The 26,534-nt window shown below is 48.1% G+C and overlaps 1 protein-coding gene across 1 annotated transcript in view; it reads right to left on the reverse strand.

Annotated features, from left to right (window-relative positions):
* Positions 1-17,172, reverse strand: part of LOC141925537 (hydrocephalus-inducing protein homolog) — a 111,589-nt gene extending 94,417 nt beyond the window's left edge. The window contains 2 exon segments of the mRNA XM_074829982.1: positions 16,589-16,923; positions 17,149-17,172. Of these exon segments, the coding sequence (XP_074686083.1) occupies positions 16,589-16,923; positions 17,149-17,172 (359 nt within the window).
* Positions 17,173-26,534: the final 9,362 nt, after the last annotated feature.

Consider the following 26,534-nt stretch of genomic DNA (forward strand, 5'->3'; position numbering starts at 1 on the left):
TTCAGACAGGACATCTGAGTCTATAATGGCACCTTTCATCCCTGGGCTTAGCTTCCTTCCTCTCCACAGCTCAGAGAGCTTTTCTGCCTCGTTGGACACACTGGTCCCTCCCTGCCCTGAACTCAGGAGAGGGCCCTGGGGAGGTCGGACTGGCCCCTCCATGATTTCAAGCTTGCTGGGCTGTATCTCTGTGCAATCCACAGTCCCTGCACATAAGGGCAGCCCTTTTTTTAGTCTCTCTGGCAAAGTGAGCTGAAAAGCAGCTGGGGAGAAGCATTCACTTGGGACAGTCAGATTTCTCCTTCCCAGCGAGCACCATTTGCAGGGCAGCAGACAAACTGGCTGACATTTGCCGAGAGCTCTGAAGGCACACAACCCTCCAGAAATGCCCATGATTAGTCCTGCTGTTCTTGGCCCACAAAGCTTGTCTGTCTCTCACAAAAGCTACGACACAAAAGCACAGCCCTTGCACACATCCTGTCTCCCTACACTCCTCCTCCTTGACTTAACTGTCCCCTTGAGCCCACAGAAAAATTTCGAGGCCTAGAAACACCTGGTATGAAATGAAAACAAAGGTCAGATATCAAGTGCAACCCCTCCTGGGGATGTACGCCCAACAAGAAACCCTCTCTCATCATGGTCATAATCCAGGTAAGCCTGAAACAGCTGCTCTTGAGGAAAGAAGCAGTACAAGGAGCTCCTCCCCAGCACATCACTCCCAGAGCTCTGCTTGGTCCCCGGGCAGGGCAGGGGCTGCTGCCAGCATGGGCTCCCTGCCTTCTCAAATTCCCCCCTCGACATTCCCACTTGCCCCAGGTCTATGTACAGGTTCATCTGGACACTTCACAGCAACAGCAGCTGTTTTTCCAGTCAAATAAATTCATCTAGAAGAGAAAAGGCAGCTAGCGTCTGCTCCCTGGCACAGCTTGCAGCAGACAGCAATACTGATACATTTCTTCATGTTTTCTAATGCTTTCTTCTCTTCCCTTCACTCCTCGTAAAGCAGACTGCATGGGTCATCAGCAGGATCAGACACAGAAACACAGAAAAATTTAGGAGGAAGAGACTTTGGATGTCTCTGGTCCAACCCCTCTGCACAAAACAGACAATTTCAAAGTTCAAACAGATTGTGCAGGGATGCGTCCAGCAGTGTGAAATATCTCCCAGGATGGAGATTCCCCACCTCTCTGGATCACAATAAACTTTTACCTGCCCTTAAAGTCACCAGACGTTTGTCCTCAGCTACAGCACAGGCTCCAAGAGATACTGTGTGTTGTGACCCTGCAGCCTTTGTTCTGGAAGTGAACCTCAGCACGTGCCTTCAAAGTCCTTGGCTCCTGGAAAAGAAGAGAAAGTCTCCTGGTTTGAGTGGGTTTTTGTTTTTAAGTGGCCATCTGCTGAGACCAAAATGCCAGTTGCTTCATACCAAGGATAAAAGCCAAAGCCAGCGTACAGCAGAAAGGCAGGGAGGTCATCGACCTTGTGCATAGGAGTGCCAGATGTGCCATGGACCAATAATCCCATGGAAATAAAAGGTACCACTTCCCTTTAAATATGGGTGATTGCAACAAATTGGTGCAGACTTGTGTCTGCTCCAAGTACTTTAAAGTGCTAACGGCTGCCCCGGGGCCTTTTCAGTAAGAAGCCCTTGGAGACACAGGCTGCCAGACTTGTGCCAGCCAGAAGAGGAGAGGGCAGCATGTCAGTGATTCTGGCTGAACTGGCTCTCGTCACAAAGTCGGGAGGAAGAGATTCATTTTTTTGGTGCTACATCTCTTTGTGCTTCTCTTTCCTGGAAAAACTAAAGGTGATGGTTGGAGCAGTGACACAGATAGGGCACGTCCCAGTCTCAGTCAGGGTCACCTACGTTATAGGAATGGTAAGGTCTGGTCCCCCAACGCCACCCGGAGCTCCCTGCAGTGGTGGGAGGGAGTTAACTGGGAAGCACCGATGCCTGTTCCACTTCCTGGTCTGTCAGCTGAGTACAGACAGAGCAAGTCAGAGATGGACATCCAGACAGACAGTTGCTTGGACAAACCAAAGTGGTTCAGCCAGAAAATACTGAAGAGAGGCCAGAGTCCCAAACAACCTGATAGCAGAGCATGTGGTAAATGGGCTGATGGGAAGGAAAGGAGGAAAAGGGTTCCTGAAGCCCCCAAGGCCCACGGGGGCAGGAAAAGTCAGAAAGCAGGCAGCATTCCTGAGAGTCAGGCCAGCTGTAAGTGAGCCCAGCTCATGGGCTCAGAAAAGCAGAGCTGTAACTCGTACTGAGTGCCAAGATCTGCTCAGCTAAGGTATGTCAAACACTCGATAAAACAGCAGTTCTGGCTTGGGTTTTTTTTCCCACTGGATGAATAATCTTTTCTATCGGGATGCAGTCAGGAACCCAACTCCAATGTGGCTGGGACAGCCTTTCCTCTGATCAGGAACCTGGAAATCTCAGCTCAGCCACTCACAAGTTTCTCGCTCGCAGGGAGACTGCTTATAACAGCGCAGCAGATTAAACACAACAAGCAGTCACTGCAAAAATCAAGGCAAACCCAGAGCTGCTGCTTGCCAGCAGAGCATTTTATTTGAGGGAGCAGAGCAAAGCATCCTCCTTTCACTGATCCCTTGAAAGTATGCAACTGCTTTCCATCACTCATTGCCACCCAGACTGACAAGGCTGAAGGGGTTCAGTTCTTCCTGCAGTCAGGGCCAAATAACGGGCACTTGTCACCACACATCTGCACTTGGGACTTGTCCACATCTGACTGACACAACCACTGCAATAACACAGCGCAACACCCAAAGTCTGTCCTAACACTGGATAACCACACCTAGAGGGCACAGCTCATGGAACAGCAGGGCCAACCCTGAAACAGAGATCTGCCCAGGGCATGGGGGAGAACGGGGAGGAAGATGCAGGGCTGGAAGCACTGGGTTCCTGAAGCTAACAGCAGCACGGATGCAATCTAGACAAAAAGCTCTGCCTGCTGCATTCCCATTGCGTAATTAGTGGGAGGTTCAGCTTTCTGTATTTGTAAGGCTGTCCTGTACCTTGCTAGAGGGGTATGTCTCGTGCAGATCTGCAGTAGGGGATGTCCCAGTTCACTCAGCCCTGGCAAATCAAAGCTGTATCCTAATGACAGAAAGCAGAGCTGAGCTGAGAGATGGGACCACTGTGAAAGCCACTGCCTGACATCCAGGACAGAAGAGCAGAGGTCTCCAGTCTCCATCGCAAGGGGTCACTCCCAAAGTGCCTCCTACCTTCTGGTCGGTAAAGCCGTAACTTACAGACCGGTGACATCTTTGAGAAAGGGTCCGAAACCTCCACTGCGAACAGCAGACGAGCCAAAGATGTCTTCAGCACAGGGTTGGCTGGATTATTCACAGCCAGGGAATCAGCTAAGTGCTGTTTAACTCATTTGCCTGTTTAATCTAGAGCACTTTTAAATCCCCATAGATTGATCCAAGGTGCCAGAGGTATTTTAACCCTTGAGACCCCAAGACGTTAAACACTGGTTAAGAAAGCAATTTTAAATGTACAAATCGAATTTCCTTCAGTGTTTAACTAACTGTGAATGAACTCCTCATCCATCCTGGCTACCAGCTCTTGCTACAAGGAGGATTCATTCGGCTCCATCTTGCTTAAAATACTGAGCTGAATCAGCAAATCCTGTCCTGGAGGAACAGGTAACCCTGCCCTGAACCTCTGTGCAGCCCCAATTTGTCTCTGCAGATTAAGGGCCAGAAGCAAAACACAAACAGGACAAAGAATAAACTGACAAACTGCTGGATTTGGAGGCCTGGTATCCCCCTCCCAAAAGACACGTCCAAAGACACCTGGGCTAAAGGATTGTTCCTTCAAGTACAAGAGGTAATACAGTAAACTCCCTTCTTTTCTCTGGGATTTGGTCACCAGAGAGCTGCCCACCAGCCCCTGGACAGACGAGCACACATCCTAATTAAAGGCAACACATAAAAGCCCACAGCAACAAGGTGGCATCTGGCAAGTGACAAAGATACAGCAGCTTTTGGTAACAATTCTTTGAAGGGAAGGCCAGAGTTGATAGGCATCCCCGCTGGAAGGCTCTTACAGAGGAGAGTGTTAAACAGCGTCAACTGGCAGGTTTAAGCATTGTCTGGGAAATGTCAAACACTGTCAAGACACCACAGAGCTCTCTGCAGCCAAGCCCCAGCGAGGGACTCCTGGGGGCTCATCTCTGAGAACACAGACCGATGGGCCACCAGCCCTGCCGACAGAAAACACCTTATTAGCAGCTGGTGCAGAGAGTACAGCGCCCTCAAAACAACTAAACCAGCCAGGTCAGCCCACCCACACACCCAGCATCTCCCCGCAGTACCTGCAGCCACATCTGCAGCCCAGCCCTGCTGTCAGGATCCTCTCGGACTGGTCGGGTCAGCGCTCCCAGCCTTCCAAACCCCGGCCTTCTGGGAGCTGCACTCAGCCCAGCCCAGGGAAAAAAGATGAAGACACCCCTTAACTCGATTTGGAGACTTCCAGGAATTCTCCCACCTCAGGGAAAAGGAAATGGAACGAAAATTTTTGTTCAGTTTTTCCAAAGCAAAATAAAACCCAACCACTGAAGCAGCGAGACAGCTGTCCCGGGAGCACAGATCTTCAAAGCTCTGAAATAAATAGTCTTGCCTCTGGCTTCCAGCTGCATGGGATTGCTTTATAGCACCTTACACAAAACCCACAATAAAATACCTCCGACAAGTTATCAAAGAAACAGCATTAAGGTTGTCCACGGGATTAGGCATTGGCTTCTAAACCCCCCATTCTTTGGTACCTTCAGCAAACTGCCAGCTCTGATTCAGCCCTCCGTTGGTTTCTGAAAGGGTGACAAAAGCAGCTTCAGCAAGATCAGAGTCAGACCACAAAATCTGCTTCCTTTAGAGATCAGGCCCTGCTGTCTCTGAGCAGCTCAGATCCCCCAACAGCCGCTGGGCCTGCAGGAACTGAACAGCTCGAGTCTGACCAGGGGACGAGGCAAAGCCTGGGGAAGAAGGCCAGCTGTGAAACAGTCTGACAGAGAAGAGGGGAGAGAGAAAATGTGGGGCAATAGAGCTTCCGAAGGAGATTAAAAGAATCAGGGCTTCACGAACCCAATCCATGAACTAGAGGTTTTGTATCTGTACAGATGTTACTGTACTCGGAATGGCAGAACACTAAAATCCACTGCCCAGGGGGAACAGAGAAGCTTTGGAGATGAGCACAGAGCACAGCGCTGCCAACTCTTTAACAGCCAGCAGAGCACACCTCCTCCCGGGGGGGGCAGCTCTAACTGCCACACTGCTGCAGGGAGGACAGGGGAGGAGAGTCAGGACAGCTGCAAAAAGTCCATGAGACTTCTCAAAGGGGAAAAAAAGGAAAGAGAAAATAACCAAGACCTTTTTACCAGGCTGTCTGTGACACGAGCCATCAAAACATGAGAGTGGGTGATGGACAGCTGGGGAGAACAGTCAGGATTCGACAAAACAGTTCAGACAGCATGAAATCAGAATGAAAATGAACATTCATAAAAAAAATCTCCTAGTATTTGGCTTTGCCCGAGAGGTACCTCTGTGTCACAAGGTAAATATCCCATTCCGCTGCCCAGAGTCAGATTTATTCCAACAGAGAATTATTCCACTAACCGAGGGCTTTTCTACACAATAATTCCCCACACAGTCAAACTACAGTTTCAGGCACATCCCATTGCCTGCCCAGGATTGAATCCCCCAAGTGCGACTGTTCCCAATTCCATTTTTCCTGTAGGAAACAATGGGATAGAGAGGAATGTGTGCAGGCACTTCAGCAATGCACACAGCCGAACCACACAGGAACAGCTGGTGTGAGGTGGCAGATGGTGAGACAGAAGTGAGACCTCTGGGGTTGTCAGCTGCCACTTCAACACCTGGGAATGACAGAAGTAGCAGAGGAAATTCTAACTGCTTTTAATATGCCAAGAAATAACTGCTACTTGCCTGAGGTTTAGAGTGGAAAATCCCTTTATAACACAAAATTAAACTTCATGGTGTCCTGGTGACCCTGTGTGACCCCTCTTCAAACAGATCACCATTCTGAAACCTCTCAGCTGCTTCTCCTGTGACACTGAACACCTGACAAACTCTCTCACTGCCAGTGGTCCTGCTGCCTCTCCTGATCCATCACATTTTCATCACCACCTTCAGATGCCTGCTGCTCAACAAGGTCAGTGAAGGATGAAGGAAAACAGGACCATGACAACAGTAACCAGAGCAGGGTATTAAAGAACTGACAGCAGAGCTCTGAAACAGAAGGCACAGACAGCAAGGCATTACTGTGCACAAGCTTTCACAGTGCAGACGCAGTATAGACAGGGTAAGAATCTGCTCCCCAGCTCTGGAAAACCCAATCCCCTCAGCAGCAGCACTACTGACACCTGCAAGCTTCCTTCCTTAAGTTCCAAGGACAGAGGAGCATCCCCTGGATCCAGATGCAGCCCCCCTCTGAGTACTGCCATTCTGAGGTGTTGCATTTTTCATATCGATCAGCAATAACTTATAAAACAAGATTTCAGTTAACTGTCTTAAAACCTCAATCCCCAACAGGAATTGCCTCAAAAGGTCGATCAGACGAGCCGGCTCCACCTGCTGCATGGCCTCCCCTGCCCACCACACACAAAGCTCAAGCCCTCCCCAGCCTGTCCCAGCCAGCGCCCCAGGAAGGTGCTGTCAGACCTCTCCGCTCCCCTGACAGCCCCCCGGCCAGCTCCCCGGCACAGGGCACACGCCGGCTGCAGGCCGCCAGCCAGCCTTAGGGACAGGGAGTCACTTCAGGAAAACTCACATTTTCCCCAAAGACCAGGTTCTGCTCCCAACCCGAGCGACCGCCGCGAGCCCGCAGCACCCTGCCTCTCCGCAGCACCCGAGGGGTGCAAACCCCGACCCGGAGCAGACGCCAGCCCTGTCCCACCTGCTTCACACGGCATCCCTGCAGCCACAGGCACCTCCTGAAAGGGGGGAACCTGCAAGAGCAGTTTCTAAATGTGTTTCCACAAAGACCAGGCAGTTACAGAAAATAGATTTCACAGGGACAAAACCAGGGAAAAGGAGGAGGAGGAAGTCAGTCTGCCTGGCTACATGAAATGGGGATGAGAACGAGCAGAGATGCAGGGCACAGCAGAACTGAACAGGAGCTTGAAGGTGACAGGAAGGAAAAACAGGCAAGATGAACTACACAAGTGTTCTGGACAGGAGACTTATTTTGTTTAAATATTGATTAATTCTTCCTTATCAATTATTCTGATGATTAATTCTATTTCCACACAGGCATTTTGTCAACATTTAAGCAGATGCACAGGAGACCCCAGGAGAAGCCCCAACACTCACCTAGGAACGAGGTGACGATCTGCAGACTGACAGCACATCGGGCGGGACAAGCTTGAAAAGAAACACGGTGGCAACCAGTTACATCACGTTTACAGCAATCCACAGCCACATGCAGTGAAAAGCGACTATTTTATGCAGAGCTGGTGCAGAGCAGAGAGGTGGAGGTGAAGGAGCAGCTGACGGGGGAGGCTGAAGCAGTGCCACCCACGGCAGGAGCTCTGCCGGCTGTTTGCAGGCTCAGAGCAAGTGGTGCTGCCGGATTTCCCAACCAGAAGCACTCCCAGGATCCCAGCACACAGAAACTTGTCCTTTAATTACTTTTCAATTACATCTTGTACCTTCATTGTGTGAGATTTCTGCTCTGTCTGCAGATGTCAAGAGATACTTTTCTGAAAGCAGAGCAGGTCGTTCCAACTTGAAACAAACAGGATTTGTCTTTTGGGAAAGGTGCAAATTAGAAGCTCAGCACAGAAACTGAACTTTGTCCAGAAAGCCAGAGGAGCAGCAGGGCTCTGCAAAGGGGCTGGGCTCCAGCACACCCCCCTGCTCACCCCCCCCCCCATCTGTCCCAGCACCTCCGAGCTGGGAAAAACTGTCCCACAGCCAGAAGGCAAGAGCCCACCTGGGCCAGCTCTCGCCCTCGGGCTTAATGCCGGTTTCTGATGAGCACCTCTTGGCTCTGGTGACTGGCACCCTCTGAAGCACCACTCTGAGGGTTTCATCAGACTGAACCCACTCAGCCCAAATCACCACAGAGAGCAGAAAATATTAAACGCGTCACTGCTTTCACACTTGTAGTAAAAATAAAGGGCTAAAATTCACTTTCCCTGGGGTAACCCGACAGATAAACCCCGCAGACACAACAGACCCTTACAGACAGCAAACCCCACCAAGTTCAAGGTAAAAGGACAAGCACAGTCACACATCAGAACGTCTGAACAGCCTGAACTGTGACAACAAACCTTTTTCTTGAAAAAAAAATCAGAACCATGAAAAATTAATTGGGTTTTTAGACCAAAGCTTTCCCTTCCCCGGCGATCCCACCACCCCCTCCAGGGAAATCGGCCCCAGCCCCTGCACTCACCCACTGCTAGGCCGGGGACACCACCACTAGTGCTGGGGCTGGGGCTGGGGCTGGTTCTGGTGCCACCTTTGCAGGAGAAAAATTCCTTCAGCCATCCAGAACAAAGCGAGTGTTTGAAAAGGAGGAATTCCCACTTGCTGGGTGAACCAAACCTCTGCCTGGAACATCCCTCAGTGCAGACCCCAGAGAGCTGGAGGACCTCCTGCCTAGGCCACCTCACTGCAGACCATGGAGCCCTGGCAGACTGTCGGCAGGAAGTAGGCCCTGTGGGGGCCAGGGGATCCCCGGGGGGGCTCCAGCACGTTGTCCCCCCCCAGCACCTGCCCACACTCCTGCCTGTGCTGTGAGGGGGGATTGGGGACCCGGGGGGATTATTGGGGGGGTGTTATTGGGGTTCTGTGGGAGTTGTGGGGGTTATTGGGGCCCTGGGGGGGTTATCTGGGTCCTAGAGGGAGTGTAATGGAGTCGGGGGGGGGTGGGGTCCTGGAGGGGTTTGGGAGGGTTATTGGGGTCCTCAGGAGGGTCTTGAGGGAGATATTGGTGTCCGAGGGGGGGGGGATTGGGGACATCCTGGAGGGGGTTCTGGGGGAGATATTGGGGTTCTGGGGGTGTCTTGAGGGAGGTATTTGGGTCTGGGGGAGGGTCTTGGTGCTTGGGGGGTGTTATTGGGGTACTGGGGGTCTCCTGGGGGGGCTAATGGGGCTTCGGGGAGTCCTGGGGGTGGGCTGGTAGGGTCCCGGGGAGATATTTGGGGTTTTGGGGGGTAAAATGGAGAACTGGGGGGCCAATAGGATCTGGGGGGGGGGCACTAAGGAGGTTGGGGAGGGTTGGGGGGGCTGAGGGTGTTTTGGAGGGACCTGGGGGTGGCAAATGCAGTTTGGGTGGGTTGCAGGGGGGATTTGGGATTCCTGGGAGTCCCAGGGGTACCTGTGTACCCCCCCCCCCCCCGCAGGCGCTGCTGCTCCAGGGGTACCCCAAGAGCATCAGCTCCAACGGCCTCCAGTACCAGTGCTGGGACGCCGTGGGGGTGGGGGACGGCACCTCCACCATCACCGGGGCCACCCTCAGCTGGGTGCTACAGGGTGAGTCCCCGTGATCCCAAACCCCGCCTTTTCACCCCAAAATCGCCCTTGGTCCCCAGATCGATGTTTGACCACCAAATCCCCCAGTTTTACCCCAGAATTTCTGTTTGACCTGATTCGCAGAAACAGACTCTACAACTCGCAGAGATTTATAAAGCACCAGTCTGGCGCCAGGGTGCAAGGGGATTTCTCCACAAAGCTTGCACCCCAACAGCACATTTTACCAGAAACTTCTAGAGTGTGGATATACATATTCATTGGATCACATAACACAAATATCCATATGCATAAGTGAGGCTGGGTTAGCTCTAGAGGCTGGTGTCAGCAGTTTATGTTCTCTTTGCACCTGCGCATTGCCTCCTGGGGGGCATCTCTGGGGGTCTGTTGGAGGAAGGCTCACAGTCCTCCTCACCTTGTACTTTTCCTTGGGGCATGTGCAGATTCTCTTGGCCAATTTCTTGAACAACAAGAGTGGTTCCCACTGGTTTACCACCTCTATCTTATCTAAAAGCACCAGTCTATTAATTTCTACTGCCCATACATGGCTATCTATCCACTACAAAGACTAAACTTGCTAGAACCCATCTGCTTTCCAAGGACATGTCTCTTATTTTTGCTGAACATTGTAGTTCTTGGTAATTTTCCACAGAAAACTGCTTTGTTTTGATGAACACAGTAGCAGTAGCCCTTGGTAAGCTTTCACAGAACAGTCAGGGCAAGCAGGATTATTAAGCAATATTCAGAAATCATTATAAGTTGCTATAAGTTGCTATAAGTAAATAAGGTGCAAAGCAGGTGATCATTTCCTTGTATCAGTACACTTCTCCCCTGCCCGTGGTTTGAGAATGAGTCAGCTGTATCAGAAAGCAGGGTTGTCCCTAGGAGCCTTGCCTTAATCTTAGGTCTAGTAAGGGGCAGGAAGAAGAAGGGGCAGCCTGAAAGCTAGGGCAGTTAAAGGTGATGTGGAAAGACTTCTGTCAGCGCCTTTGCCGTGGTGTCCCTCTGGATGCACTTTAGGACCTCTAGTTCATTCTGCCCTGGTCCTGTTCCTCTCTGGTCACTCAGCCCCAGACATTGTGGAAGGGACGCACGCTGTCAGCTTGACATCAAGTGAGTAGGGGCTGCGCTGTGAACGTGCAGACTGCTTTGTAAAATCACCCCCGGGTGATGTATTGGGCACCTCGCCTGTGACACTGAGCTCCTGAGAAGTGTTCCTCTTAGCCTGGGCTTCCTCGTGCAGACATTTGGACAGACTTCATGTGCACAGCGAATGAGCCTTTGCTGGGATGACTGTCCCCTGAGAACAGACTCTCAGTGGGCTGCGGCACCGTTCTGACAAGGGGTCTGCAGCACTGAAAACTGTCCCATAAGGTATCTGACAGCCCCTCGGGCACGGTAGAAAATTAAAATAAGGAAGGGTAGTGCGCACTGTCAGATGTGGACAGAACTTTTTCGATTTCTCTGGATGTTAACCAGTGGTAAGATAGCGACAGAAATCTCTGACTTTTCTTCCTCACGGCCAAGGGAAGTGCCTTACCAGCACTGACACTGATGGCTCGTTGTGCACTGCTGGTTCATTACAGCGCAGGATCAGCCTCTGAATCTCTTGGCTAAGGAACTTTTTAAAGCCAGTATTAGACTGTACTAGTGCCATACTGCTTGTAACTTACTAACAATTTTTTTTGGTTTGGAAGCAACTCGGTCGTTATACTAAGTAGTTTAGCAGTGTAAATTCTGTAGTTTATCACAGTTTAGGAAGAACATGAAAGTAGCTAAAAATATTTTCTTACACAGTCCTCCGCTCCTTTATAGGCAGTTGAAGATGCGTCTGTACCAGTTGTCAAGTTTGAGTTTGATGGCTTTGAGGTAAGCGTTTTGCTTTTGTTCTTCCTTTGGAACAGGAGAACTTCTCCAAGGAGCTGTGACCATGCTGTTTTACAAGGTTATTGGTACCTTAGAGTGTATTTAGGAAACTGTAATTAAACAGCCTGGCCAGAGCCGATCCCAGGAGAAGACGCTGCAGTAAAATGGGAGCTGATAGGAAAATAAGCCCCCAGGGAGTTTGGCAGGTGGGGGGACATCAGAGACGCCCCTTTCTGCCCTGTGCTTAGAGCGGGGGAGCCTGCTGGAACGGCACTTATCTGCCAGGGACTGTGCAGAGTGGGAGCAGAGGCAGTGCCCTTGCTGACTCCTCCCAGCTCTGACCAGCTGGCTTTCGACAGAGGGATGGGTATGGGGTAGTTCACTGTGTGAATCATGTCAGCAGACTAAATGCTTTGTTGCAAATCAGAAGTGAAGTGGGCATGAGACAAGCAATCTGGAAAATGACAAGTAAAAGTACTCATGTGACTCCTGCCTGGGTTTGTCAGCTGCAGGAATCCTTGTATCTTGACTGCCTCTTACACGGTGTCTGGAGACCTGCGTGCTGTAGTACCTAAGCAAGTCACTGCTTGGTACCACTCTCATGAAGTCACTTGTTCCGTGACCTTCTTGTAGCCTTTGTCTGGTGCAGACGTTCACAGAATAACTTTCTTGCCTCAGACTGTGCTATGAACCAGATGCTTCAGGATCAAAAGGGCTTACTGCATAGAGAAAGTGCTCTCTCCTTTGCTGAAGTGTAGCTGAGGTGGTTGAACTTACGTCTGAATTCTATGGTTAATTTTAAGTTCCCTTTTAATGGAAATTCTAAGTTTAGAGTAATCTTTTTCAACTTAAAATCCCCTTCCTTTCCCTAGCTTAGAAAGGGGGTTTTGTAAATGAAGGGTTTTGTAAATAAAATGTGGAACTTCTAGCAATTTTCTTGAGTTTTTTGGCAAATAAATCTCTTGGGAGATGTATCTATAGTCACATAGTTCTAAATGCAAACGTTAACCACTCTTTCTAGACTTGACTAACTGTCCCCCACTGGTGTGCTGTTCACAAACAGTGCAGCATTCTAACTCACGGTTGGCACTTTTTTTCCTCTTAAGATTGATCTGGGGTTTGCAAGACCGTCTGTGCAAACTGTTTCTGATAATCTTGATCTCGGAGATGACTGGCAGCTGAGAAGCCTGGATAGGAGATGTGTATGAAGCTTAAATGGTGAGCATATTTACACATCTTTAAGAAGAAAGTGTTACTGAAGTTGGTCTAGAAAGCACATGACACAACTCCAGTTTCTGTACAAGGTGTATAAACTTATCTCCTTTGTACTTGAGATCTGAGGAGGTGGCGAGTGGGCTTAAATTTAGATGTTTCAAGGAGCTGTGTGTTTAGATAGAGCTGTATTTCATGTTTCTTGGATCAGGGTGTGTGCATTGTTCCAGTTTGCCACAGAGACTGCTTCAGGTGAATAGGGAGAGCACTTGATAGGGAAGACTGTGTGGTAGTTCATAAAAAATAATAAAGATATTTAAAATACCCAAAGCCTAACTTGCTCGCTGTTAAACAGTGACTGGTTTAATTGTTCCTGGCTGTCGAAAGAAACCTGGCTGTCGGAATCCTCTAGAAAGGCCTTATTAAAAATGGTTGGCGATAGTCTATAAACTGTGACAAAGCTGTTGAGGGCACCAGTTACCTGGAGGGATACGGAATGTTATGTGTAATCTATAAACATACTACAAAGCGAGTAATCCAAATTTGTTTTCATAGATTTGAATGATAAACTGTAAGCTATTGATCCAGTGTAGCATAAAACAGACCTGTACCTGTTACTAGGAACTTCTGTCCTTCAACTTTTTCCTTAGAGTTACTGATGAAATGCTACATCTAGTGCCAAGTGAGGAGAACTTCTGGCTCACGCTCCGTGCGATTAAGCTGTGGGCAAAACATGAGTAAGGTGATTGTTTGTAATCTTTAAGCTTTTCAGAGGCACCTCATGCTGAAGAAATAAGACCATTAGAAGTACTTCAGCCATGGATAGCCATTTAAATGACAGTTTTCAAACAAAACCTGTTTTTTAGTTTAGATTCAAGGTCTGTCCATGGGGTAGAGTGGGTGTGTTTTTTAATGGGAGTAGAGTGAGGAGAGGAGGGGAGTGCCTGCAAGACAAGGTGCTTTATTGCTTATCAGGAACCTGACTACAGATGGTAAAAAAGCCAAGCTAAGTATAAAAGCTTGATCCATGAGGAATAAGAAAGTATTGTTTGTGCATGTGACTAGAGCAGGTACTAGAAGAATGGCAGAAATTTTGTCTTAAGGGAGGTTGGAGTGAAGCAGTAGCTGTAGCAGTGTAGGCAAATTTCAGAGTAGCAGTATTTTGGGAAGTGGTGTGGTAATGATCCTTTTTCTCATCACTGTTAAGGACCAACAGTTTTGGCCTCATCGCACTGCAATAACAACTGACTTTGAGGCTGAAGTGTACTGAGTATTCTATAGATTGTGAAGTTGGTGCTGCAAATTTGAAGGAATATCCTTGGGTATTGAAAGACTGCAGGCTAACTGCAGTGTATCCAGCTCTAGGACATGGCATTTACTCCAACCCGCTGGGATTTCATGGTGGGGTTTCCTGGGCAATGCTGGTAGCAAGCACATGTCCACTCTGTCCAAATGCTTTGGCTTCTGCTCTTGTGAACAAGGTCGTCTTTTTTTTTTTTTTTTTTCCAAAATGGTAAGAGCTATTGTTTATTTTAATTTGCAGAAAGAAGTAGTAACATTTCTAGAGGTAGTTCTTCATATAAGATTTATGTTGACAACATTCAGTCCTACCCTGAATTACATGGCAGAGTTTTAGATGGACAGTTACTGGCTTTTCTTGTGTAGGGAATGGCCAAATCCTGCACTGCTGACACAACCCAAAGACAGCTATCTTAATACACCAGTGTAGGACCCTAAGGTGTGTAAACATTGAATTCAGAAGCTTTTAAACTTTCTTCTAACCTAAACTGATGCTAAGCACAATTGTTTTAACATCTGAGATGAACCCCTCAGATCAGTACCGTGTAATGGGGATCCTCGCCCCAGGCTCTCCACAGCAGAACTCTGCACACAAGGGATCTGCATCAACGCCAGCGGTAACGGAAGAGGAGTTCAAACATGGTGAAGTCCTTCCCGTGCTTGTTAACTGGTTAAAAAGTGTAATTCTTGCTATATGAAACCACATTATCTGAGTTGGTACCTAAGCACAACTCACAAGTAAAACGATCCTGTCAGCATAGCGCTTTTTGCCATCAAAATACTTGATCAGCAACAGTTCAGTGTTTCAAACAAGAGGACATCAGAGCAATTAAAAAGTGAAGAGGGAACACGTATCTTGAAAGGCAATGCCTGCAGAGGCAGTTAATTTGGAGGAAGGAGAGACTGGAAGAGATCTCCAGGCCAATCAAAACGTGACTGAGCTCCATAGTGAGCAGTCAGGGGTTGGCGGTTGCTTCCTCCTTTCTTTATTTCCCTTGGAAGGCTCTTACAAAACCCAAATCTTCTGAGCATTAAACAGTTTTCTTCCAGTTTGCAGCTTAAAGTTACTCAGGGTCAGGCAGTACGCATTTTTTCAGGTGCCCACACCTTCAGTCTTAGTAAGTGTTCTCCCTGTTATTTCCCTGTTCTGCATTTACAGCAGTCACCCCACTCTTCCCCCACTTGCTTTCCTAGCCCAAGCAAATCCCGCACTCCTGACGTCAGCACGCGTGTCCATCTCTCATGTCCCAGCGATCCCCGCAGCTCTCCTCACCAGTTCTTCCAGGGACAGTTCATCTTTCGGTACATGAAGGACCAGCAGGGCCACCACGTCAGATGAGCTGTGCTCTCGTCAGTGGCATTAACTCTCCTCTGCAGCTGCTGAAAACACTGTGCCTGACACACGGCAGTGCAGCGCTGGCTCATGCCCCCATCACGCTGCTGGCTCCCAGATGCTCTCTTGTGCTTCCCTTGAGCTCCCTGTAGGGCTTCTTCTCCCTCCTCAGTTTTGGCCAGCCAAAGTACATCCAACTGATGACTCTCAAATTCTTCCCACTCTTCTAAATAACTTCGTGGGGGTCTCATCCTTCTGCCCTTCAGATCAGTAGCTTATCATAATAGGAGAAGGATAGCACTGTTTTTCCCCAGTAAGCAAATACTTAAACTGTTTGTTTAAATATAAAAATAAAGAGGAAGGAAAAAATAACGGCCAAGTGGAAAGTGAAAGTTTAATTTGGTGCTGAAACAGCTTGAATACTTCTGCTGCAGCTGTAGCAGGGGGCTGGCACTTAAATGTCTGATCAGGATAAAAGCAAAAATCCTTCCACTAAGGTTTCAAATTACAAAATAACTTCATTTAAGGGAAGACAAAATGTCTATATGTAAATATTGCCGTACGTTCCTAGTGCCTTCTCAGCACAATGCTTTTCTTACGGCACCAAGAGCTTACTGGTGTGAAAAGTTAAGAATTTAAGTGTTATTTTGAAGCAATTTACAGTTAAATCAGCAGTAGTGAGAAAACAGCCAAGAATTTGGCTTGCAGAATGGGAAATGATTCGTGACTTTCCCCACAGCTTTTCCCGTGAATGACGTTTACAGCTCTCTCACTGTGTGGCAGTGCCAGGCTTTGTCAGGGTCGGTCTGGTCAGGACCTCAGCAGGCTCCTTGTCCATCACTGCGATTCTTCAGTCAGCAAAGGCAGAAAGAAGGCTGGGCATCACTGCCGCCATTGGCCGAGCGAAGCCCCGCCCCCATCCGGCTCCTAGCAACCTGGGCAGCAGCACTGCCGCCATTGGCCGAGCGAAGCCCCGCCCCTGCCCGGTTTCCTAGCAACCTGGGTAGCAGCACTGCTGCTATTGGCCGAGCGAAGCCCCGCCCCTTCCCAGTATCCTAGCAACCAGGGCAGCACTGCCGCCATTGGCCAAGCGAAGCCCCGCCCCCATTGTGTCCTAGTAATGCCTGGGATGCAACCAGCAGTGCCAGGGCAGCGGCGATCATTTGAGGAGGAGGAGGCGAGTAGTGAGGAGGAAGAGGAGGCGAGTAGTGAAGAGGTAGCGAGTAGTGAGGAGGAGGAGGAGGCAGTCAGTGAGGAGGAGGCGATCAGGGAGGAGGAGGAGACAGCGAGCAGCACCAGGACACGGTGACCAGTGCCACCAGCAGCTGCCAGGTGTGGCCAGAGCCAGAGCCAGACCCGACAGGCTCCTCGGCAGAGCTGCCCCTCGCCGCACCCGGAGCACCGGCTCTTCGACCTGAGCTGCCCGCCGCCACGGTGAGTGGGGCCAGGGGGGGCTCCGGGGGGCCCGGGGATGGGCTTGGGGGGCTCTGGGCGGGGTGCTCATGGGGGCTCCGGAGGGCCCAGGGCCGGTCTAGGTGGGCTCTGGGGGCCGGGAGGAGCTCAAGGGGGGCCTCTGGAGGTCCAGGGCCAGTCTGGGCAGGCTCCGGGGAGAGGGGGGAGGTCCGGGGGCCGATCTGGTCGCTGTCACTCGCACGCGGTCCCAGGGGGTGGTAGCAGAGGGGACACAGGGGCTGTGGTGCAGTCGGGGTCACCCCTTGCACGTGAACTGGGTGAACTGGGCGGCCACACTCGTTTCACGGCCCCCGGCCTTTCGATTCTGTAAGAATAACGACGCAGAATTGAGCACCGCAAACAGCTGGAAGCCCTGAAGGTGTTTCCCGGCGCTCGTCGCGGGCAGAGCGGTGGTTCTGGGTGCGGGGTTTGGCCAGGGGGAGCTGTCGGGCGCAGGTCGGCACCTTGAACCTGGCTCCTCTGCGCATCCCGGGCCCCTGCGCCGCAGTGACGGCGTGTGCTGGGAGCGGGGCCGCTGGCCTCAGGCCTTCCCCTTGTTGTCTGGCTTCAGAGCTGCAGGTTGTGAGTTTCAGAGCAGCCAAACAGTGAGGGTAAACAAAGGTTTAACAGTCAGGTGAGACAAAGAGTAAAGGAAGTAGTGTGAAGCTTTTGAAAGAAAACCCAGGTGAATGTGAGCAGTGCGTCCATGGGGCAAGGTGAGCGGTGGTCTCACTGAGGTCAGATGGCCAGGGCTGAAGGGGTCCTGCAGATTTTTCAGCAAAGATACGAGGTGATTTGGAGAGACTGTGACCTCTCCTTCCCGTGGTTATCACCTGAGTAAAACAGTACGTGTGCTTAAGGGTTTGGTGGGCTTGGAAGAGACCAATTAATTATTGTTGGGCTCCAAAGCCCCATCAAAATGTTGCTTGCTGACTCGGGTCAGTTTTGTTCAGTAGTTGTGTCCCAGTATGGTTTCTGACAAGCACGGCAGTAGTAGCTGAGGTTAATAACTGTGGAAGCCAGAGCAGTTCCTCGAGGTGAAGTCCCTGAGGCGCAGCGGGGGGTGGCGGGTGGCCCAGCCGCGGGCAGCGGCTCCCCCTCGGAGCAGGAGGGTCAATGTACACGTGTCAGAGCCCTGGCTCCTCACACAGCACCAGCCTCCTTTTGCGGAGACGGGGGATTGTTTTCCTGGCTTTTCATCTTCTGAATAGATGACCCTCGGAGAGAGAGGAACCCACTGGCCGTATTTGCTTGGTGTAAGCTTTGGAGGCACCGAACAAAATAAACGTTTTTGCTGAAGAGTGTCATAAAGGCAGCAGTTACCTTCTGGATGCCTGTACTGGGACGTAGATGGCAAAATCCCATTCTCTGGGATGGACTTGCAGCATCTTTTGAGTCCTGGGCCCACATGGGCCTGTTAGGCCATTCCCAGCTGGGACTCACAAAGTCCTTACCATCAGAACATAATGAACATATCAGAACGTAATGTTTTGGTGTTTAGGTTTTATAATCTGTTTTCACTGCTTTTGGTTGGGTACAAGTGCTTTGTTCTAAGTTCTCATCACCTTTATTTCTTCCTCTACAACTCGAACCAAGCCAGTGAGTGGAACATCAGCCATGCCGTGCGTGCATTACAAGTTCTTCTCCCTGCTGCACTACGACACGGTCACCTTCAGCGGCCTCCACATCTCCCTCGGCGACCTGAAGCGCCAGATCATGAGCCGCCAGAAGCTGAAGGTGACCAACTGCGAGCTGCAGATATCCAATGCCCAGACCGGAGAAGGTGCGTGGGGCGGCGGGCACGGGGCCTCGGGCACTGCCCAGCTGGTGGCGGCCGCGGCCTGCGGGGGCCACACTCTGCTCTCTGTGGCTTGTCCCCACACGGTGTGAGTCAGCCTGGGGCCCGTCCCGCCGGCGTGCGGGGAACCAGGAGGGCAAGCGGTGCCAGCGATTCAGTGGGGTGGGAAGGGACAGTGCGATTTGGCCACCATCGGTAGCTGTGGCTTGTGCGGGGACCTCACAGAGCCATTCCGATCTGTTGTTAGACATGGATCTGGGCGTAGAAGACTACGTGGTCGATGTGCAACGTCGAGTGCTTGCAAAAGCCCAGTAGCCACTTACTGGCCATCACTGGCAGTAAAACAAGTTTTGTGCTAGAAGGGAGTAGGAATCAACAATGGTGTTGGCTCCAGCTTTGTTGAACATTTCTGTCGGAGCTCTGCTTGGACAAGCGTGAAAAGAAGCCCTGTTGAGCGTGATGTCACTGCTCAATCTGCAGATGTGGAGTCGTGGCGAGGCAGAGTGACACTGGTAGTTGCCAAGGCCCCGCAGCTACATGGGATGTTGCTGCCTGCGGGGAACAGGCTCCTGCTGGCAGATGCCAGTTTTGTCTGAGAGCTGTTAGACTAAGCTGGCAGCTGTTAAATTCAAAGCGAGCAAACAGACATTTCCAGGGACTTCAGGAATAATGCTCCAGCTTTAGTCCTTTCCTATTTAAAAACAAAAAAAAGTTAACTTTTAAGTCTACATTGTTTAACTTCACCAGATTTCATCATTGACACAGATTTCATCACCAAAATGAACTCAATTAATTGACGTGAAGGAAAAATAAATGTATGAAAGCCAACAGGTGTCAGGTCCCTTCACAGAACTACCTCGGCAGTGCACTCTGCTGTTTGTAAACCCTCTTCCACAAATTCTCTGCCTCAGTGACCCAGCTGGTGGGATGCTTCAAGTCCCACATACAAATATGTGACCTGATAAGTGTCCTGTGCAAATAAAGCCTTTACTTCACCAGGTTATTGTCACTCTTCAGTTTTCTGTTGATCCATTGAAATGTGTACTGATTGACTTTTAAGGGGAATTCATTTTTCTATCAGTCTGGTATTAGATGGCTGGAGGTCTCCTCCCTGTGCCCTTCACAAGCGGATTGAAAGCAAGCATCCCTCTCTCTGTCTATATATATCTGCATGCAAGGACAGTCTATTCAGAAGGCAGATGTCAATGCTTCTCTTCTAATGGTCAATGAATTGTCATAAAATACAAAAAGAGGACCCATTCCTCTTTTTGCATCATACACCTGTTGTGCATGTTCCAGCTGACCTCTGCAGGCTTGCAGAACTGGCGAATAAGTGCACTGGTTGCTGTCCTCATATACACAGCCTCCCTCGAGGAGAGGTGCTGCCACCTGCAATCCTCTGCAGACCTACCACAACCCTCAGCTGGGCACAGGCGTAGCAAACTCCTGCCTTTTTGTGGAGCCACTGTTACTTATCCTGTGCCTCTGAAATCTCAGTCAGTGGTTTGTGATCTGGACCAGAAAGAACACTCTGTATGACTCCGTTCAGCAGGTGGAAACAGCTGCTTTGGGCTTCCAGAGCTGCAGCTGGCATCATCTCCCCGTTGCTTGTCAGCCTCAGTGCTGTTTGAGCTCCTCCAACATCAAAAAGTCCCATCTCAGGCCTTTCCTGACAGTGGCTGTGTAATGGTGAGATTCCCCATTTGAGCAGAGCTCTAGGCGTTGGTTTCAGGGTATGACTTCTGTAAAAGCTTTGGGTTTTGTCATTAGTAGTACTTTCACAGCAGCTTTGGCTTTCGGGCCGTTGTTCTGATTCTGCCTCCAAAGGTAAGGGCTTTTAATGGTTAAGACTGTAGGCAGATTACAGGGCATGGCTGCTGATGGTGCTTTAAAACATTTGGTCATATCCAGCTTGCGTAAGTACAATACATAAACACTTCTCATGGAGATGTCTTTACATTTGAGGCTCACTCAGTCAAAGTGTCTCAGGTAGCTCCTCCTCTTCAAAAGACGAACACGGTGTAAGCCAAGGCAAAGCATGGAGACCTTCAGGCACACTCTGGTTTCAAAAGGCTTTTCAGAAGACTTGTCTTCATAATTAATTTCATTTGAGTCTCTCTGCTCTGCAAAAAGTGAATTGAAAGAATTCACGTCCCTTTGGCTTTTTCAAACTAGATGATTAGCTTAAGAGAGGAGACACCACTTTAGTTGGAGCCAGTTCTGCCCTACGTGTGAAAGCAAGCTCAAAAAACCCCTCAGGTTCCTGTGATCCAAACTCCAGCCCTGCCAGTTCCGTTTGCATTCGCATGTACAGCCCTGAGCAGCTGACAGTGTGGCTGTCGATGGATGAAGCCCCAAGAAGCAGAGAGCTGGTGGCTCTCTTCTGTGTTCTGTCAGTCCCCAGCACTCGCAGCACAGGGGAATCGTTTTTAGTGAACAGCTCGGAAAGCAGCGGCGCAGAGTTTGCATGCTTTAGCCGAGCGCCTGCTTTGTTGCAGGGCAAGCTGGTCAGACTTTAGACTCTGGTTTATGCAGGTGAGACTTTGCTGTGGTTTGTTCCTCTCCAAAGATCTCTCGGGTTTGTAGCCTAACAGAAGCAAAAGCAACTTGAGCTAGGTCAGGAAAGAACCTCAGGCATGAGCAGACTCTCCTTTAGTGACCTCTGAGACCATTTTGCTGCTGGCATCCAAACTGTTTGAAAAGAATGGAAAAGGTTTTGCTGCTGGTGTTTGATTCTCAAACCTGAAGACTTCTTGAAAGGTCCTGTTAGTGTGTTGAGATGACAGAAGGGCCATGTTACATATAAAATTCTGCTTTTCTGTCTGTGAAGGGGTTCTCTCAAGTGCTATGTAATTACATATTAATATACATTCTTACGAACTGACTAATGTTTTCTTCTGTATTGGTGTTGTTTTCAGGATACACAGATGATAACACCCTGATTCCTAAGAACTCCTCCGTGATTGTTAGAAGAGTCCCTGTTAGAGGAGTCAAAACTACCAGCAAAACACGATTTATGTAAGTACCCATAAAGCACTGTAGTCTGTGAGGGGTTGCAGTGTGTTAACTTTTTTTATGGAGATTAGTTTACAGAGGCATTCGGAGTGTATCTTTCTTCTTTTTATTGCTTTTACAATAAAGAGAGATACACATGTTCCCCTCTCAGAAGAGTCTGACAGTGTTTGACTATGTCTTGCATGTGGGGGAGGCGGGGTGGGATATGGCAGGTATTCTTACGCCTCAAATCTGGCTTTCTGGCATACTGGCTACAGAGGAAAGACCAAGGGTCGTTGTTTGAATGGTTGATTATTTAAGAGCACAAAGCTGTAGCACAGACTTCATCGTTTTGATACTTACACAGCAGAGTCAAAATATCTGAGGACTTCCTCTGGCACTGTTGTGTTCTAGAGCTGTAAGTCTGACAGTAATTGCTGACAAACTAGAAATGGGATTTTTTTTTTTTTTTTAGTTGCACTGAATGTGCCAAGAGAGAACAGTTTATGTATACAAATACATTTCCACATTCACTAGACTATCAGATCATAATGTTTTGATGTTCAGGTTTTATAATCTGTTTTCACTGCTTTTGGTTGGGTACAAGTGCTTTGTTCTAAGTTCTCATCACCTTTATTTCTTCCTCTAGAACTCGAACCGAGCCAATGAGTGGAACACCAAAAGCGGTATGTAAAAACACAACCTCACACTTTTTTTCTACACATTGCACTTAATTCTAAACAACGTAGCCTCGTATTAATCTCCCAAACATTAACTTAATCTGTTCTGCAGTAAGACATAGTATATGTTGTAGAGACCATGTATTTGATTCACAGCACAGTGAAAACTGAGTAATGCCACCATTTGCACAGTTCTAATGTGAATATTGGTATTTGTGCCTAGTGATGCATTGTGTTTCGTATTGAATATGCTGGAATATTTCCTGAATGACTTTGTGTTGTACAGATAATGTAGGATTGGTTTTAGATCAGGTAGGTTCAAGGTTTGCACAATTCAGCTGGTGCTGTGTTCTACATCTGTCTGTCTAGAGCTAGTATGTTTGTATAGGCTGTCGTGTGCTCTTTGTTTCTTGCAATTAAAACTGTTTGGAGTGTATTTTTTGCCATTTTCACATTGTATCACTTAGCTTTTGTTTTTAAATACTTTCTCTGCCTAACAGTTTGGGAAGATGTTATCAAAACACACTGAGAAACCATTGTTGTTGCTCTTGGTACTGTTTCTTACTTTTGACTTGGCGGTTCAAACAAATCCCAAAATCAACGTATCCCATACATTTTGAGGACAGTTCTGTGCAGCTAAGATTCCTTTTCGTGTCCTGAAATACTTGGGTATTTGTTCCTAAAGCTGTATAACTGAAGTGCTATTGTTTGGCCTCCTCTGAGTACTTAAAGTCTCTAACAGATTGCTGTGAGTTTAAATGTTGTTGCTACCTGAAGTGGCATTCCTAAGTTCTGCATTTGATCTTTCCGTTTTATCCGATGAAACGGTTTAGTTTCGTAGTTTGTCTGCAAATGCAAATATCTGAAACCCAGCGCACCGAGTTTAGCTGCTTCTCATGAACCACGTTGGCCCTCTGAAGCTGTCATAGGTTTGGACTTTGTTTTGAACCAATACACTTACATTAGGTTGGACATGTCTCTTTCCGTGACACTCGGAGGATGTAGTGCAGACTTTCAGGCTACAGTAGAGGTTAACTTTTGCTATGTTTTGATTCTACAACTTGAATGTGTGTTTAATTTTTTGTGAACAGATTGAGGACTCTTCTGCACCCACTGCTCTGGCCCAGCTCATTAAGGTATGTGTATATTCTTGTCAAAGACTTAAAAAAACCCACCACCACCAACAACAAAACCCACTTGCTTCATATTTTCAAATCTTGTACGGTGAGGTATAACTGGATAACTGTTGTAATGTGAGCAAAACTTAATTTTTAATAATTTACAGTATTGGTTTTAACTTTAAAATGTGTGTATATTTCCATAGTATCCCGTAAAGAGTAGTTCCCAGTTTGGGAGGATAGAAGGGGAGTCCCTCAACGTAATGTTGCACTATTGCTCATCTTCAAGACATAAAGAAGCAGCACTTCGGGAGTTGTTTACTGTTTCTCAGACCTTGTGTTAATTTTGTGTTGGAGACTGACACAATTTTCACAGAAGAATTTAACTGGCTGCAAGTTATGGACATTTCAGGGGGGGTTTGCAACAGCCAAAATAGAAGCGTTTGTGTAACACGGACAATTGCGTGGCTACGGTTGAGTTTCTAGTCACTGCAGTTATAGAGCCGCTCTCTGAATGCTGCACAGTTTCATAACTTGTAGTCTATGGAGAGTGGACAACACACCCTAATTTGTTTGAACACAGACTGTAAATTGTGTAAATGTGCCTAATTGTTTGCAGGAATATCCCAATGTGTTAGTGCAGTGTATTAGCAGAGGTGGCCTTCTGAAGCTGCTGTAATGCCATGGTTTGCTATGGAACTGCTTGCATTTTTTGCTCAACAATGTGTAACTTTGTCTGGGAAAGCACTAGTGGTTGCACTTTGTGAAAAGGCGTAGTGTGAGCCTGTCAAATTACTGGTCTTAGAGAATAGAGAAGGCAGGGCCTCATGCAGAGGGGCTAGTTCTTCTGAAAATAAAGGCTGGAGTTTGAGAAATCTCTTCCCACTCTCTTCTTCCCTCTCTCACTGCAGAATTAAATTGTGTACATTTGGGGAAAAAACCCCAACAGTTACTTTGGAAGGCAGTCACCAGGAGAAATTGGTCTCCATTAGCGCTGTCCCTGAACATGTCCTTGGTTCTGTAAACTCATGTGAAGTTTGACTCTAAAATGTGAAAATCTGTCCAAGTGCTGTACACATTTAAGCTTTTGAGAAAATGTAGGTATTTCAGAAAAATGCAGGAATGTAACGTAAAGCAGCTCCAAACTGTTATACTCCAACCTCCTCAGTGCAGACGGGCTTGGCATGGAGGCAATGTGTTGAAAAGTTTTCTGCTTTATTATTACCTTGTAGGAAATTCCGTATTTGAATTATGGTCTGTGCCTAGTAATGGTTTGTGGGGTTTGGGTGTGTCTTGTAAACTGTCTGGGTTTAAACAAATTGGTCAAGTATCTGTAAAGTTTTCTGTAAATGGTAACGGAAGGGGTTTCATAGATGTTGATCTGGATTATGTTACTGTTGTGTCTATAAAACAGCCATTTAATAAACTGTTGACATTAGTGGGTTGCTTTTGCGAACGAATGCATATAAAATCAAAACCATGAGTGGTTGCTCTGAATGATGGGTGCTTGGAGGTCCGTATCCTTTACATCCCTCCCTTCGACCCTGCTGGGATCTGGACTAGTGTGTAATGAGAACATTTGAACAAATGCTACTTACAAAAAATCAGCTGGCTTCGATAATTTGAAGGTCTAGTTCTGCATAAGGTTTCTATTACAATTTGTGTGTTAGAAGGACACAGCAAACAGGAAAAAACCTGCAGGTTGTGCTGACCGTAGTTAAATCACTTAACGTGAAGAAGTGAGTAGGCAGGGGACATGCAGTTTGGGCTGCCTACAGCACACCATGGTCCAATTTCTTCTGGAAAGAATCTTTTGTCTTGCTGAGGAATTATAAAAAGCTTGATTCCTCTGAATGCTTCTGTGTCTAAAGCTGAATTTCAGTGAGCAAAAGCAACTTCCCTGACTCCTAAGTTGTATGTCCTTTTAATGCTGCAAAATGTAAACACTGATACTTGCATGCATCTCTCTCAATTAAATGTACAGCGGAGATTTTCTCCTTCAAATACTCTGGAGGTCAAGAATCCTTTTAAAAATACTGGATAATGTAATTTTTTCTACGCAGAGCTTCAGTCTGCTTGGAAGACATTTGGATTGGTTACACAAGTCCTTATGTAAGGTACAAACACAGCCTCAGGTTTTGAGTGCCCAAGAATGCTCCTTCCAAGCAGGTTAACGGGCACAGAGACACCATGTGATGGCGTAAGGGCTCCCCAGAACATCTCTGGGACAACCCTGGCTCATAGAAGCAGCTGCTTTCCTGCAACCTCAGCTACTGCTGGGCTGCTTTTTGCAGGGTTGGGTGAGTCTTTGGCTGGGGGAGCTTAAATGTGTTTCTAATGTGCGTGTCCAATAATTACCTGTTAAACAGACCGGCAATCTGGCTGAAGCCAACGCTTCCGAGGAAGATAAAATACGAGCTATGATGATCCAGTCTTGCCGTCAGTACGATCCAATCAAGTAAGTGTTGGCAAAGTCCTACCTGTTCTTTGAAGACTGTGGAAACATTGTAGAGATGGTTGTTGGAACAAGAGAGACGCATACATACCATTTTCTTTTTTTCCCCAAAACCTTTCAGTTACGTGAAGAAACCCTTGGGTCCACCTCCACCGTCCTATATTTGCTTTCGCTGCGGAAGACCCGGCCACTATATAAAGAACTGCCCAACAAATGGGGTAAGATTGTGGGGGGCTTCTGGTGTCACTTGGTTTTTAATGGTTTTACCTTGGCAGTTACGCAGCAATTACATGAATACCCCTATTAGGAATTGTTTCTCTTGGGCTGAAATACAGAGGTTCTATGGCAGTGGTGCAAAGCCCTTCAAAATTCCAGGGAAAGCTGGAATTTTCAATGGGAAATTTTCTTTCTTCGAGGTCATAGTCATTATATATGTCCATAGATCTTTCTCTATGAACTTTAATGTATATTTTTATATATTTCAATGTTACTGCAAATTTTTCTTGTCTTAACTCTTTTTAATGACAGTTTGCAGTTTTCAGTATTTTGTAGAAAAAGATGACGTTTCTCTTGACCCCATCTATTGAATATTTGCGTGTTATAATTACACAAGTCTCTGGCTGAGTATTCATGCCATTTAACGTTACTCACTGAACGTACGTGCATCAGCTCTGAATTCAACCTTCATCCGTAGGTGGTGAATATCAGTTTCCCCAGTGGCCGATCCAGAGCCCTGCATTAAGCTCTCCCTCTGAACTGCGCTTTGGAGGAGGAGGGGGTTTGTGCCTCTCCTCTGAGGGGATGG

The sequence above is a fragment of the Strix aluco genome, chromosome 6 (genome assembly GCF_031877795.1).
Source record: "Strix aluco isolate bStrAlu1 chromosome 6, bStrAlu1.hap1, whole genome shotgun sequence".
Taxonomy (NCBI): Eukaryota; Metazoa; Chordata; class Aves; order Strigiformes; family Strigidae; genus Strix; species Strix aluco.